Genomic DNA, 12,258 nt, shown 5'->3' with positions numbered 1-12,258 from the left:
AGTTATGATTCTCACTGCACATCTCAGTGGGGGGGTTGGGGGGGGCTCGAGGAGGAGATAGCCTTAGCCTAGATGGTCCTCCCTCCTAGACCGTTATATATTTTTTTCTCCTCCCTGATACCTATGCTGTAATTTCTATAAAAAAAAAAAAAACACGGAATGATGATAGACTTGCTTTGTCATCATGGTAGGTATTGGGTGATTGCCAGTTGTAATGGCCGTCCAAGTGGAGGGGGCTGCATGTGGCCTGGTACTACTAGAAGGTAAACTGATTCGCCGTCTGAGTTTGATTTAAATGCTCCTTGACCCTCTCAGGAAGAAGCCCTTCAATGGTGAGGATCTACTAGTCAAAACCCTCTGTTATGCCAGGATGAGGTTGCTCCAGAGGACACATTCATGTCTCCTCTATGCTTAGTAGAGCTCCATAAAATCCCTGTTGGCATTACCACCTAGTGGGAACTTGGGAGCCCTAAGGGCCTTGGAGGCACATGGATTGGTCCTAATAGGACAACTGAACAGATACTTGATCTACATAGAGTTTAGCGTGCTCAAAGAGGAATAGATCCTGGATAGCAATTCTTTGATAGACAATGCACTATTAGCAACACTGCGAAAGTGGTGGAGAAAAGGTACACAGGGAACCCCCTGTTGCCTGAACGACCTGTATACGTTGGATGGCAGTACAAGGGCTGTAACTCTTTTCTGTTTGTGCTTAAATCTTTCGAAGTACGATCTGACAGTGCTGCAAGACAAATGGCCCAAAAACCTGGCCACACATGTGAGTGAGGTTGAGTGGAATAGTGTTGCAAATCTCTCTTGCAAATCCAGATTTCAAGTTATACAGTATTACTATTTGCATAGCGTTTGTATAATTCCCAAATACATTGACTGTATGTTCCCCACAGCTTGGCCAAATGCCCTTGATGTGGAGAAGGAGGCATGCGTCTTTCACATGGTTTGGGCTTGCCTGCTACTACAACATTATTGGGAGAGAATACTTCAGTTTATTCAGTTAGTCACTGATAGGGCAACCTCAGCAATCCGCTATGTGCTTGCAAGGCCTACTGCAAAGGCATAAGACTTCAGGTAACCACCAGATTTTTTTATCTGACTTTAGTCCTGGCTCAAAGGCAGATAACTGTTGAAAAAAGTTAGTGAGGAGAGGCTGATATTAGGAAATACCTAACCACACTCAGCAAACGGGTGGAATCTAAACGCCAAGCACTTTGGCTGGGGGGTAAAGCGTGGGTTGCATTTGTAGCATCTTGCCCCATGCTCAATCGTGATGGCTGTGTGATAACTACACAAAGTCAAAGGTTGATGCCAGCTGAACATTAAGGTTGTATAGCGCATCTTCTGCCTTGACACTACCGGAGGGCCGTTAAAGCATACATAGACTGATGGTTTATCCTGCATAATTTTGGATAGTGTTTTCTAGCTATAATCGTCCACTATGCTCTATAAGCTCCTATAGTTCAATGATTTGCAGTTGACACTGTTGCATTTTGCCATTGACTGGATGGATGGATAGCTCCAAGTACTGAATGTCTTGTTTATTTTGAGAACAAGATTTGCTAACATGTGCGTTAATCGTGATTCAGTGATTTTTTTTTTTTTTTTTTTTTTTAACATTTTGCTCTGTAATTTGCTGTAATGGTGTATTTTGATAAGATCCACCAGTGAACGTGTTCCTTTAGTTTACATTATGCAGCTGTTAACGTAAAACAATAACAATAGTTTTAAAAAGGCAAGAAATTGAGGAAATCTGTAATAAGTAGCACCCAGGATAAAATGAAAATGTACTCACTATTTGCAGTACATTCAGTCTTTGAACATTTGAGATCTGAAAATAGGCATCCACTTTATATTCCATTTGGATATGTTGGAACTGTAGCACCTGGAGTTGACTTTTGAAGGTGTTGTAGGAGGTAAAAGTTATATCTGATAGACTTCTAGTTGCAGATTCCTTACCTTAGAATTAGAATTACTCCAGTATTGGAACGTTCATAGATTCACATGCTTGAATCATTCCCCGTCGTCGAGATGGGAGTCCCGGTATAATTTTCATAAGTAATGGAGGTGGAGGATCAAGTTTGGTCCTTTTTCACAAAATGACTGATAGACTATCAAATTGAAGAGGCCTAGGGCCTTTTTCTCTTCAATATGTTTTAACATTACTTATGAAAATTATACCAGGACTCCCATCTCGACGACGAGGAATGATTCAAGCATGTGAATCTATGAAAGATTCCAATACTGGAGAACTACAGTTACAGGTAAGTAACTTATTTTCTTCCCTGGCGTCACCTTCGAATCCAGGGTTTTTCTGCTGAGCAGTACCCTGCGCGTGCCGTCTGGTGGTGTCGTTTCGATCTGCGTGCGTCATCCGGCTCCGCATGGCGTCGTCTGCATCGTTGGAGTAGTCTAACATCACGGTTGTCTCTATAAATGCCACCTCGGCGCGTGTACGTCAGTTCTTTTCCTTCCGTGCCAGTTAAGCGCAGATCCGAAAAAGAGGTACCCATTTCTTAGAACGAGGTTTGTTCGCTTTTTTGATTGTTTGAAACATGTCTTCGAGAGACTGGGTTCAAACCGTGTGGTGCATGTCATCGCACCATGTCGGTAACTGATCCACACTGAGTTTGCCTTTGGCGCGAGAAGGATCACGACTCCACTTCATTCTCCGATTGTCGGGCCATGGCTCCAAAGGCCTTGAGGGAGCGATCCCGCAAGCTTCTTGCGGCCCAACACCCGTCTTCGGTTGGCGCGACTCTGAGGAGGTCACGGTCCCACAGTAGGAGGAGGTCGCAGCACCGCTTCCGGGGCCCCAAGTCCTCTTCCTCGCATTCAAGGTCATCTGATCATTCAGGTAAGAGGCACAAGAAGAAGTCCAAGCGGACTTCAATTTCGCCACACCCATCGGCCGACGAGGCATCAAGGGATTGGACACGACCGACTCGCTGGCTGGAACGATTGCATAGACAGTGGCCTTACATAGTAATGCCTGGCTACGTTCAGCTGGCTTTTTGGGGGATGACCAGTCAAGTTTGATGGACATCCCTTTTGATGGCTCCCGCCTTTTTGGTGAGAAGGCAGACTCTGCGCTTGAAAGGTTCAAGGATTCTCGAGCTACGGCCAGAACCTTGGGCCTTTCAGTGCCAGCACAACAGCAGTCTGTCTTCCGCCCCTTTCGAGGCTTCGGTAGGGGCGTTGTACCACGCCAGCCACAACGTAGCCACTGTAGGCAGTAGTGGTTGTTCCCGCTACTTTCTAATTCCCAAAAAGAACAAAGGTCTGCTCCCTATTTTGGATTTAAGGGACGTCCATCTCTTCCTCAAGAAGGAGAAATTCAACATGCTCACTTTTGCTCAGGTCTTGTCTGCCCTAGATCAAGGAGACTGGATGGTAGCGTTGGACTTGCAGAACTCGTATTTTCATATCCCCAACCTGCCAGCCCACAGGCGTTACCTGCGGTTCAAGGTGGGCCACAAGCACTTTAAATTTACATCCTATTGGTCAAGCCTCAGGGAAATCTTGCCGACGTGGTTCAGATCTCGGAGGGAGATGCAAAGGATCTGCAGTGGTGGTTAGTTAACTGCACTTGGTTCAAAGGCAGACTCCTCTCCCTTGCCCAACCAGATCTCACAGTAGTGACAGATGCGTCACTTCTGGGATGGGGCGGCTGTAAGGAAACGCCTTCCTTGGCATGGTTAGCCCCTAACTTATTGCCTTTTGTTGATGCCAGTTATGATTGAAAGTGTGCTGGGACCCTGCTAACCAGGCCCCAGCACCAATGTTCTTTCCCCAAACTGTACCTTTGTTCCCACAATTGGCACAGCCCTGGCACACAGATAAGTCCCTTGTAAATGGTACCCCTGGTACCAAGGGCCCTGTGGCTAGGGAAGGTCTCTAAGACTGCAGCATGTCTTATGCCACCCTGGGGGCCCCTCACTCAGCACATGCATACTGCCTCACAGCTTGTGTGTGCTGGTGGGAAGAAAATGACTGTTGACATGGCACTCCCCTCAGGGTGCCCTGAGCTGAGGTGACCCCTGCCTTTAGAAATCCTCCATCTTGTGTTTGGAGGATTCCCCCAATAGGAATAGGGATGTGCCCTCCTCCCCTCTGGGAGGAGGCACAAAGAGGGTGTAGCCACCCTCAAGGACAGTAGCCGTTGGCTATCTGCTCCTGACCTAAACATACCCCTAAATTTAGTATTTAGGGGTGACCCTGAACTCAGGAAATCAGATTCCTGCAACGTTAAGAAAGGAGGACTGTTGACCTGAAAGCACCGCAGAGGCGACTGACACAAACTGACTTGGCTCCATTCCAACCGGCCTGTTTCCAGACTCAAGAACCTGCACAGCGATGCATCCGACGGGGACCAGTGCCCTCAGAGGACTGCCCTAAAGGACCAAGAATCTCCAGAGACCAGCGGCACTGTTCAGAACCTGCAACAACTGTGCAACTTTTAAAGAGACTCTCCCTTCCCGCCGGAAGCGTGAGACTTCACACTCTGCACCCAACGCCCCTGACTCAAGTTCAGGAGAACCAACACTGCAGAGAGGACCCCCAGGCAACTCCAACGACACACTGAGTCGACCCCCGCACCCTCACAACGACGTCTGCAGAGAGGATCCAGAGGCTCCCCCTGACCGTGACTGCATGGTAACAAAGGAACCAGACGCCTGGACCAAACACTGCACCCGCCGCCCCCTGGACCGAGAGGAACCGCATACCAGTGCAGGAGTGACCAGCAGGTGGCCCTCATCCTAGCCCAGTCAGTGGCTGGCCCGAGAAGCCCCACGCAGCCCCCCCACCCGTGCCCTGCCTGCATGGCCTAATTGACCCCCGGGTCCCTCCATTGCTTTCAATAGCAAACCCTTTGCCTACTGCACCCGGCCGCCCCAGTGCTGCTGAGGGTGTGTTTTGTGGGCTTGTGTCTCTCCCCTGCCCCCTGTGCTCTACATAACCCCCTTGGTCTGCTCCCTGAGGACGTAGGTACTTACCTGTAAGCAGACTAGGAACGGCAACTGTCCTCTCCGGCTGCTCACTAGTAAAACAGCCATTTTGTTGGCAATTACATCTGCCAGGAGAGTGAGTGAGCTGCAGGCCTTATCACCAAAACCTCTGTATCTCACGATATATCCTGACAAAATAGTATTAAGATCTCGTGCCTCTTTCCTCCCCAAGGTGGTGACCCCTTTCCATCTGGGTCAAAACATCACCCTGCCCACCTTCTTTGCGCCACCGCACCCCTCTAAGGAAGAGGAGCGTCTCCATCGGCTGGACCCAAAAAGAGCGTTCTTATTCTATCTTGATCACACGAAAGAGTTCTGGATGGATGACCAGCTCTTTGTGGGGTATGTTGGTGCAAAGAAGGGTCGGGCAGTACAGAAACGGTCCATTTCGCACTGGGTCATTCTCAGTAAAGATCTGCTACGCTTTGGCCAAGAAGCAGCCTCCAGCAGGTCAGCAGGAAAGAAGTGAAGTGCCTTCCTATCGCACTCCCAGGAAGCTACCAAGTGTCCCTGACTTCTCTATACTGCCCCAATCAATCACCCCTCTCCTTGCTTTCCCCAAATAAAGACTAGAACTCCTGCAAGGGATCCAAACAACCACTTGGACACCCTCAGCCAAGCCCTATTGGTTTGCTACGTGGGGGGGGGGGGGGGGGGGGAGAAGAGGGGCTCCATCCGGATCAGTCATAGCATGTTTTCATGAAATGTGGCCAATTGTCATGGGACCTGTTTGCCACCTTGCAGAACGATACATGCCTATACTGGGCAACCAGGTACTGAAAACTTGGTACCAGGGCCACTGCATTCTCAATTATGTGGGCAAATGTTTTTACCTATGTATTTCTGCTGTTTCCCCCATTCCCTTTGTACTGAGGAAGGTTTAGTCTGGAGCACTGTTCATTGATGTGGATTGCCCTGGCTTGGCTTCTCCAGTTCTGGTACATCGACCTAGCAAAACTGAAATTGCTCAGCTTGACCACTTGTTTCGTGACCACTGGAATATTGGCCATCTCAGCACTTCTGCAAGGGATTACAGTCACAGGCATGTGCTCCAGCTACAACAAAAACTTAGTGTGAAATCTAAAGATTCTTCGTGTGGTGAATCCCATTTTGATGCAAACCCATCTAGTACTGCTGTGCCTATTACACCCAGCCAAAAAAGGTCCCAAATGTTCCTCCGAGTGCATCTGGATGCATTAAGATAAACAGCACAAAGGATGCTACAGCATTGCTTTCCCACAGAAGTGTCAAACAATTTATGAAATACCTCTGAAGGGCTTTCCCTCCTGTGAGTTAAACAGAGAGCTCCTTTAGGTGCTGTGAACACTTTCAGCGGATCCATAGAATACACCTCAAATACTTGTCATGGACAATGACGTTACCTTTAACTTTCACCTCAGCAAGACAAATGAGACCTCCAAGTCTTCATAAGATAGGGCCCAATAACTGAATCTTACCTTGATATGAAAATGGATTAGTCACCTTGTACACCGGCCCTGAGTTCATGGCAAACATTCTCTTAGGGTCCCATCTGAACTTGCCTGTCCTTTTTCACTTTTTCTTTTCAAATCGAGCTACATCAGCAAGAGCTTTGCATTCATTTAATGCATGCTTGTGCACCTTGTTTTACATGCACCCAACATTTACAGATTTTACAAGTACCTCAGCCTTTTATCTATTCCTGCCAGCCAGGCAGGTGCCACCATCTATTGAAGCAGGGAGCAATGCCTGCCCGCTGTCAGATTGAATTGCATTATGACAGTAAAGCTAAGTGCCCACTTCAGAACAGTGAGGGCGCATTCCCGTAGGTGTTTAGTTTAAAAAAATGTATAGGTTTGCTTGGTTTCCCTAGGTGCCGGCTGAGCTAGAAGCCAAAATCCACAACTAGCACGTTGCAAAAAACAGGTCAGTTTTCTTTGGCAAAATGTGATGTGTCCACGTTGTGTTTTCGGGCATTTTCTGTTGTGGGCACTAGGCCTACCCACACAAGTGAGGTACCATTTTTATTGGGAGGCTTAGGAGAATGTTGGATGGAAGGAAGTTTGTGACTCCTCTCAGATAGAACTTTCCATCACCGAAATGTGAGGAACGTTTTTTGCCAAATTTTGAGGTTTGCAAAGGATTCTGGATAACAGAACCTTGCGAGAGCTCCACAAGTCACCCCATTCTGAATTCTCCTAGGTGTCTAGTTTTGGGAAATGCACAGGTTCGGTAGGTTTCTCTAGGTGCCGGCTGAGCTAGAGGCCACAATCCACAGCTAGGCACTTTCCAAAAACCGTCACATTTCAATGTAGAAATGTGACATGTCCATGTTGCGTTTCCTGTCACGAGCATTAGGCCTACCCAGGCAAGTGAGGTACCATTTTTATCAGGAGATTTGGGGGAACACAGAATAGAAGAATGAGTGTTATTGCCCCTTGTTTTTCTCTGCATTTTTCCTTCTAAATGTAAGACAGTGTGTTTGGGGAAAAAAACAAAAAAGTCTATTTGAGAAATGCCATTTAATTCACATGCTAGTATGGGGACCCCAGAATTCAGAGATGTGTACATAACCACTGCTTCTCAACACCTTATTTTGTGCCTATTTTGGAAATACAAAGGTTTCCTTGACACCTATTTTTTACTACCTATATTTCACCAAATGAATTGCTGTATACTCGGTATACAATGAAAACCTATTGCAAGGTGCAGCTCGTTTACTGGCTCTGGGTACCTAGGGTTTTTGATGAACCTACGAGCCCTATATATCCCCCCAACCATAAGAGTCCAGCTGATGTAACTGTATATTGCTTTCAAAAATCTGTCATAGCTGGGAAAAGTTACAGAAGAAAACGTGAACAGAAATGGCTTTTTTCACCTCAATTTCAATATTTTTTTATGTTAGCTGTTATTTCTGTAGGAAAACCTTGAAGTATCTACACAAATTACCCTTTGCTGAATTCAGAAAGTTGTTTACTTTTCTGAACTGTTTAGCTGTCTGGGATCGAGTATTGGTTTCACACCCATTTCTGTCACTAACTGGAAGGAAGCTGAAAGCACAAAAAATTGTAAAAATGGGGTATGTCCCAGTAAAATGTCAAAACTGTGTTGAAAAATTGGGTTTTCTGTCTGTTCCTGAAAGCTGGGAAGATAGTGATTTTAGCACCGGAAACCCTTTGTTGATGCCATTTACAGGGAAAAAACACACACTTTCTTCTGCACCCTTTTCCCCCCATTTTTCTGGGGAAAAAATACATTTTAGCTGTATTTTAGCTAATTTCGTGGTCTCCTCCAGGGGAACCTACAAACTCTGGGTACCTTTAGAATCTCTCAGATGTTGGAAAAAAAAAGGACGCAACCTTGGCGTGGATAGTTTATGTGGCCAAAAAGTTATGAGGACCTAAGCGCGAAGTACCCCAAATAGCCAAAAAAAAAAGGCTTGGCACAGGAGGGGTAAAGGCCTGGCAGTGGAGCGGTTAAAAGCACCAGAGATTCTTAGCCTAAGGATAAGGAATGATTCAAGTGTGTGTGTATCTGGGATACCAGCATTGTAGAACTGAAGTTTTTGAACAGATAAGTAGCACATTTTTATTTTCCTTTTTTCTGTGATAACTATCTGATTAGGTTATTGTAGGTGTTTTTTAATAATTCAAAAAGTTTTCCAGAACAACTTTTGTAAGATTTTCACTGAGGGCCCAATGTTATGCGCTGATGGGTCTTTGCTCCATCTTCCTGAAGCTATCCTAAGCTGTCTCTCGCTAGTGTTTTGATGTGTTCTTTTTTTTCATGTTAACATGGGTCAACTTATGTACCACTTCTGTCTTTACTGAGTTTGTCAGATTCTTCTCTATAGTCCTTTAACTTTGTGGGGATCGGGTTCTTTATTAATGATGGTTGAAGAAACTAATTGTAGTAGGTCATTATTACATAAAAATAGAGCCAACTCTGATATATCCATGTCTTTGTAATCACTCTTGTGCAGGTTGATGTAAACTTGTTTCTTGTATGCCGACACGTTTTGTTAAGCATTTTTTTACTATTCAAAGTAAAATGTGTTCCTTTTTCTAGATGTGCAGAAGACTATTGTTGGTCAGTGCATCGGTGGCATTGTTTATGCTCTCTTTTCTGGGCAGCCGTTAGTTGTACTACTTACTACAGCACCGCTGGCTTTATATATCAACCGTAAGTTCAGAAACTTATATTTTGTTTCTTTAATTTTGACAACACTAAAGTTTTGTGAATGTGATTGATTACTTATGAAAGTAGAAATATCAAGTGGAAGTTGAATATTCAATGGCATGTGTAGCTGTAGATACACATGCATTGCATAAGTCCGCCATCTAGTGTTAAGCTCTGAGTGTGACAAGTTTTTTTCTTCGAAGGTTTTCGAGTTACGGGCTGGAGTGACTCTTCCTCTTGGTAATACTGTGAACGGGCATAAAGTCCTTTGTTAGATTGCTTTCTTTCCGCCGTCTGATTCGGATGCGTTTCCTCTCGATCTGGTGGCTCTCTGTTCGGTACTTCTGAACTTTTTCTACCTTTCTATAATGCCATTGGTATTTTCGTTCACGATTTCCATCTATAGTTGATCAGATTCAGAGCGTATGGTTCGAATTCTCATCCTTAAGAAGGGCCTTGCCCGTTAGGGCCTACTTCAATGTCGGGCTGATGGAACAAACTTCGTTTCAATTCTGTCCTCGGTGTCACACTAAGTTCCCATGCACTGACCATTCCCAGGTGTAATCTATCTCCTGACCATCGAAAAGAGACTTGCGACGCCTGCAGATCATTTAGATCTGAAGAGACTGTCCGGGACCGCAGAGCTCGTAGTCTCGAAATGGCGTCCAAGTCCACAGAAGACACACCTGATATTTTCGGTGAAGAACACGCACAGTAGGAAGTTCGACAAGGGGCAGCATTTTTCATCCAAGACTCTGACTTGATCAACACTCTGATGAGGATAGCCGCGACATACCCCCGGTGCAGTACATAAGTACAACTGCCTCGTTACACCACACAAAAACACGAAGAAAGACTCCAGCAATGGTCACCGGTCCTCCACTGCCTTCGGGCCATGGTTGAATCCGGATGACCAACCTTTGGGTTCGGCGCCAAGAACAAAGATTAAAGTGCACTCTGCATAGACAAAACAGACTGCTGCAGCTGTCTTGGTACTGAGCCTAAAAATTGAAGGGACATCTTCGGAGCCGAAAAAACTGGCAACAACTTCGAAGATGACATTTTCGGTTCAAGTTAAACACTCTGTGTCTAAACCTTCGGAGTCGAAAGCCACAAGTATTAAACATACTACTTCTACCCAAGAATCATTGGACATACAGACTATTTTAGAGGTGATGGACGCAAAACAGTGGAAATTGCACAGTCAGAATGACACAGGAAGAATAATTGCTTCTCCTCCAATGCCTTTTAATAGGAAATTAACTTTTCAAGAGACCTTAAAGGATGCACCTCCACCAAAAAAGGTCTCAAAATACAAGGAGCAGGAAGAGTCTGCTAAACAAAAACAGCCTTTATCAACACATTCGCCTGTCCTCCCTTCCACACCATCACCCACATATGAAACAGTTTTCACAGACATCCTCACTGTCACCACACAGGGATGATCTTAGTGATGACCAGCAGGTTATAGATCCATGGGATAGATCCTGATCCCATTCTTCCAAATGATCCAGACTAGTCCTGCTAGACCTTCCCCACCAGAAGACACTACTGCATATAACCAGTTTATACCCAGAGCAGCTGCCTATCATGTGCAGATGCATACAGATCATATAGAGCAAGATTTCCTCTGACACATTACAGACTACACACAAAGAATATGAATGTCTCCCAATGCTTCCAGGAATGCTTATTCATCTGACGTTTTGAAAGAACTGGTGACGGCCAGAATTAAAATTTATAGAGTGAATATAAAATATGAACCAGCACCCTCAGACCCAGTGTTTATCAAAACTCAGTTACCACTCAATAGTGGTTAGTGCAGCAAGGAAAAGGGCCAAAAGTCATTCCACAGGAGATGCTCCTCTTCCAGACAGAGAGCAAGAACATAGATGCAGCAGGTAAAGGGTAGCTTCACAAGCTGTGAATCACTGGAGGATAACCAACTCACAGGCTCTCCTAGCTATATATGATATGACCCACTGGGACAAGATGGAACAACTGTTGCAGTACCTTCCACCAGAGCATCAAAAAAGGCACAGCAAATGGTCACAGAAGGGCAAGCAATATCTAATAATGCTATTAGATCCGCTACAGACACAGCCGATACTGCAGCCAGAACAATCAACACCAGTGTACTTATCAGAAGACATGCTTGATTAAGATGTTAAGGGCTCAAACCTGAGAATACAGCAAGCTGTCTTAAATATGCCCTTTGACAAGGAACATCTATTCGGCCCAGAAATTGATACAACTATAGACAAACATAAACAAGATTCTGAAACCACTAAGGCAATGGGTGTATTATACACCATACCCACCAGAGGACGTTTTCGTAGACCACAGTTTAGAGGGGGCTTCAAAGCATCAACCACATAAACAGCAACTTCCCAACAAAAACAATCATCACACTTCTTAACAAGAGGATCATTTAGAGGTTCCTACAGAGGATCCAGCACTAAAGGAAGAGGTAAACCATCCACTTCCAGAGGTTCTTCTACCTCAAACAGTGGTTTTCTCACCATTCCCATAGAGCACATACCTCTCGGAGGAAGACTGGTAAATTTCTATCCACAGTGGCACAACATCACTACAGACCAGTGGGTTCTGTCCATTATCAAACATGCTTATTGTCTAGAACCCATTTCCACTCCACCAAACATTCCCCCTCGTTCATACAGTTGTTCTCAGGAACATCTCACTCTTGTAAAACAGGAGGTACAATCCCTGCCACTCAAAGGAGTCGTAGAGATAGTACCTATATCCCAACAGGGATCTGGAGTATATTCACTCTAATTTCTGATACCAAAGAATGACTGTACTCTAAGACCAATTTTAGATCTCAGACCCCTCAATCTATACATCCTTCCAGAACATATGGTCACTCTACAAGATGTAATTCCCCTATTCCAAAAACAGGATTGCATGATCGCATTAAACCTCAGACGCTTATTTCCACATTCCCATACATCCAGCACATCCCAAATATCTAGTATTTCATAGCAGGAAAATACTACCAATTCAAAGTACTACAATTTGGAGTAACCGCAGCACCAAGGGTGTTCAAGTGCTGAGCAGT

The 12,258-nt window shown here is 45.2% G+C and overlaps 1 protein-coding gene across 2 annotated transcripts in view; it reads left to right on the top strand.

Moving 5' to 3' along the window:
• The window catches only part of SLC4A11 (solute carrier family 4 member 11), a 759,568-nt gene that overhangs the window by 469,587 nt on the left and 277,723 nt on the right, over positions 1-12,258 (top strand). For both annotated transcript variants that reach the window (XM_069204998.1, XM_069204991.1), the window contains exon 11: positions 9,069-9,182. In XM_069204998.1, the coding sequence (XP_069061099.1) occupies positions 9,069-9,182 (114 nt within the window). The remainder of the gene's footprint in view (positions 1-9,068; positions 9,183-12,258) is intronic.

Source organism: Pleurodeles waltl, chromosome 1_2 (genome assembly GCF_031143425.1).
Source record: "Pleurodeles waltl isolate 20211129_DDA chromosome 1_2, aPleWal1.hap1.20221129, whole genome shotgun sequence".
Lineage (NCBI taxonomy): Eukaryota > Metazoa > Chordata > Amphibia > Caudata > Salamandridae > Pleurodeles > Pleurodeles waltl.
The sequence above is the reverse complement of the archived record's forward strand: the minus strand, read 5'-3'. Positions and strand labels throughout refer to the sequence as shown.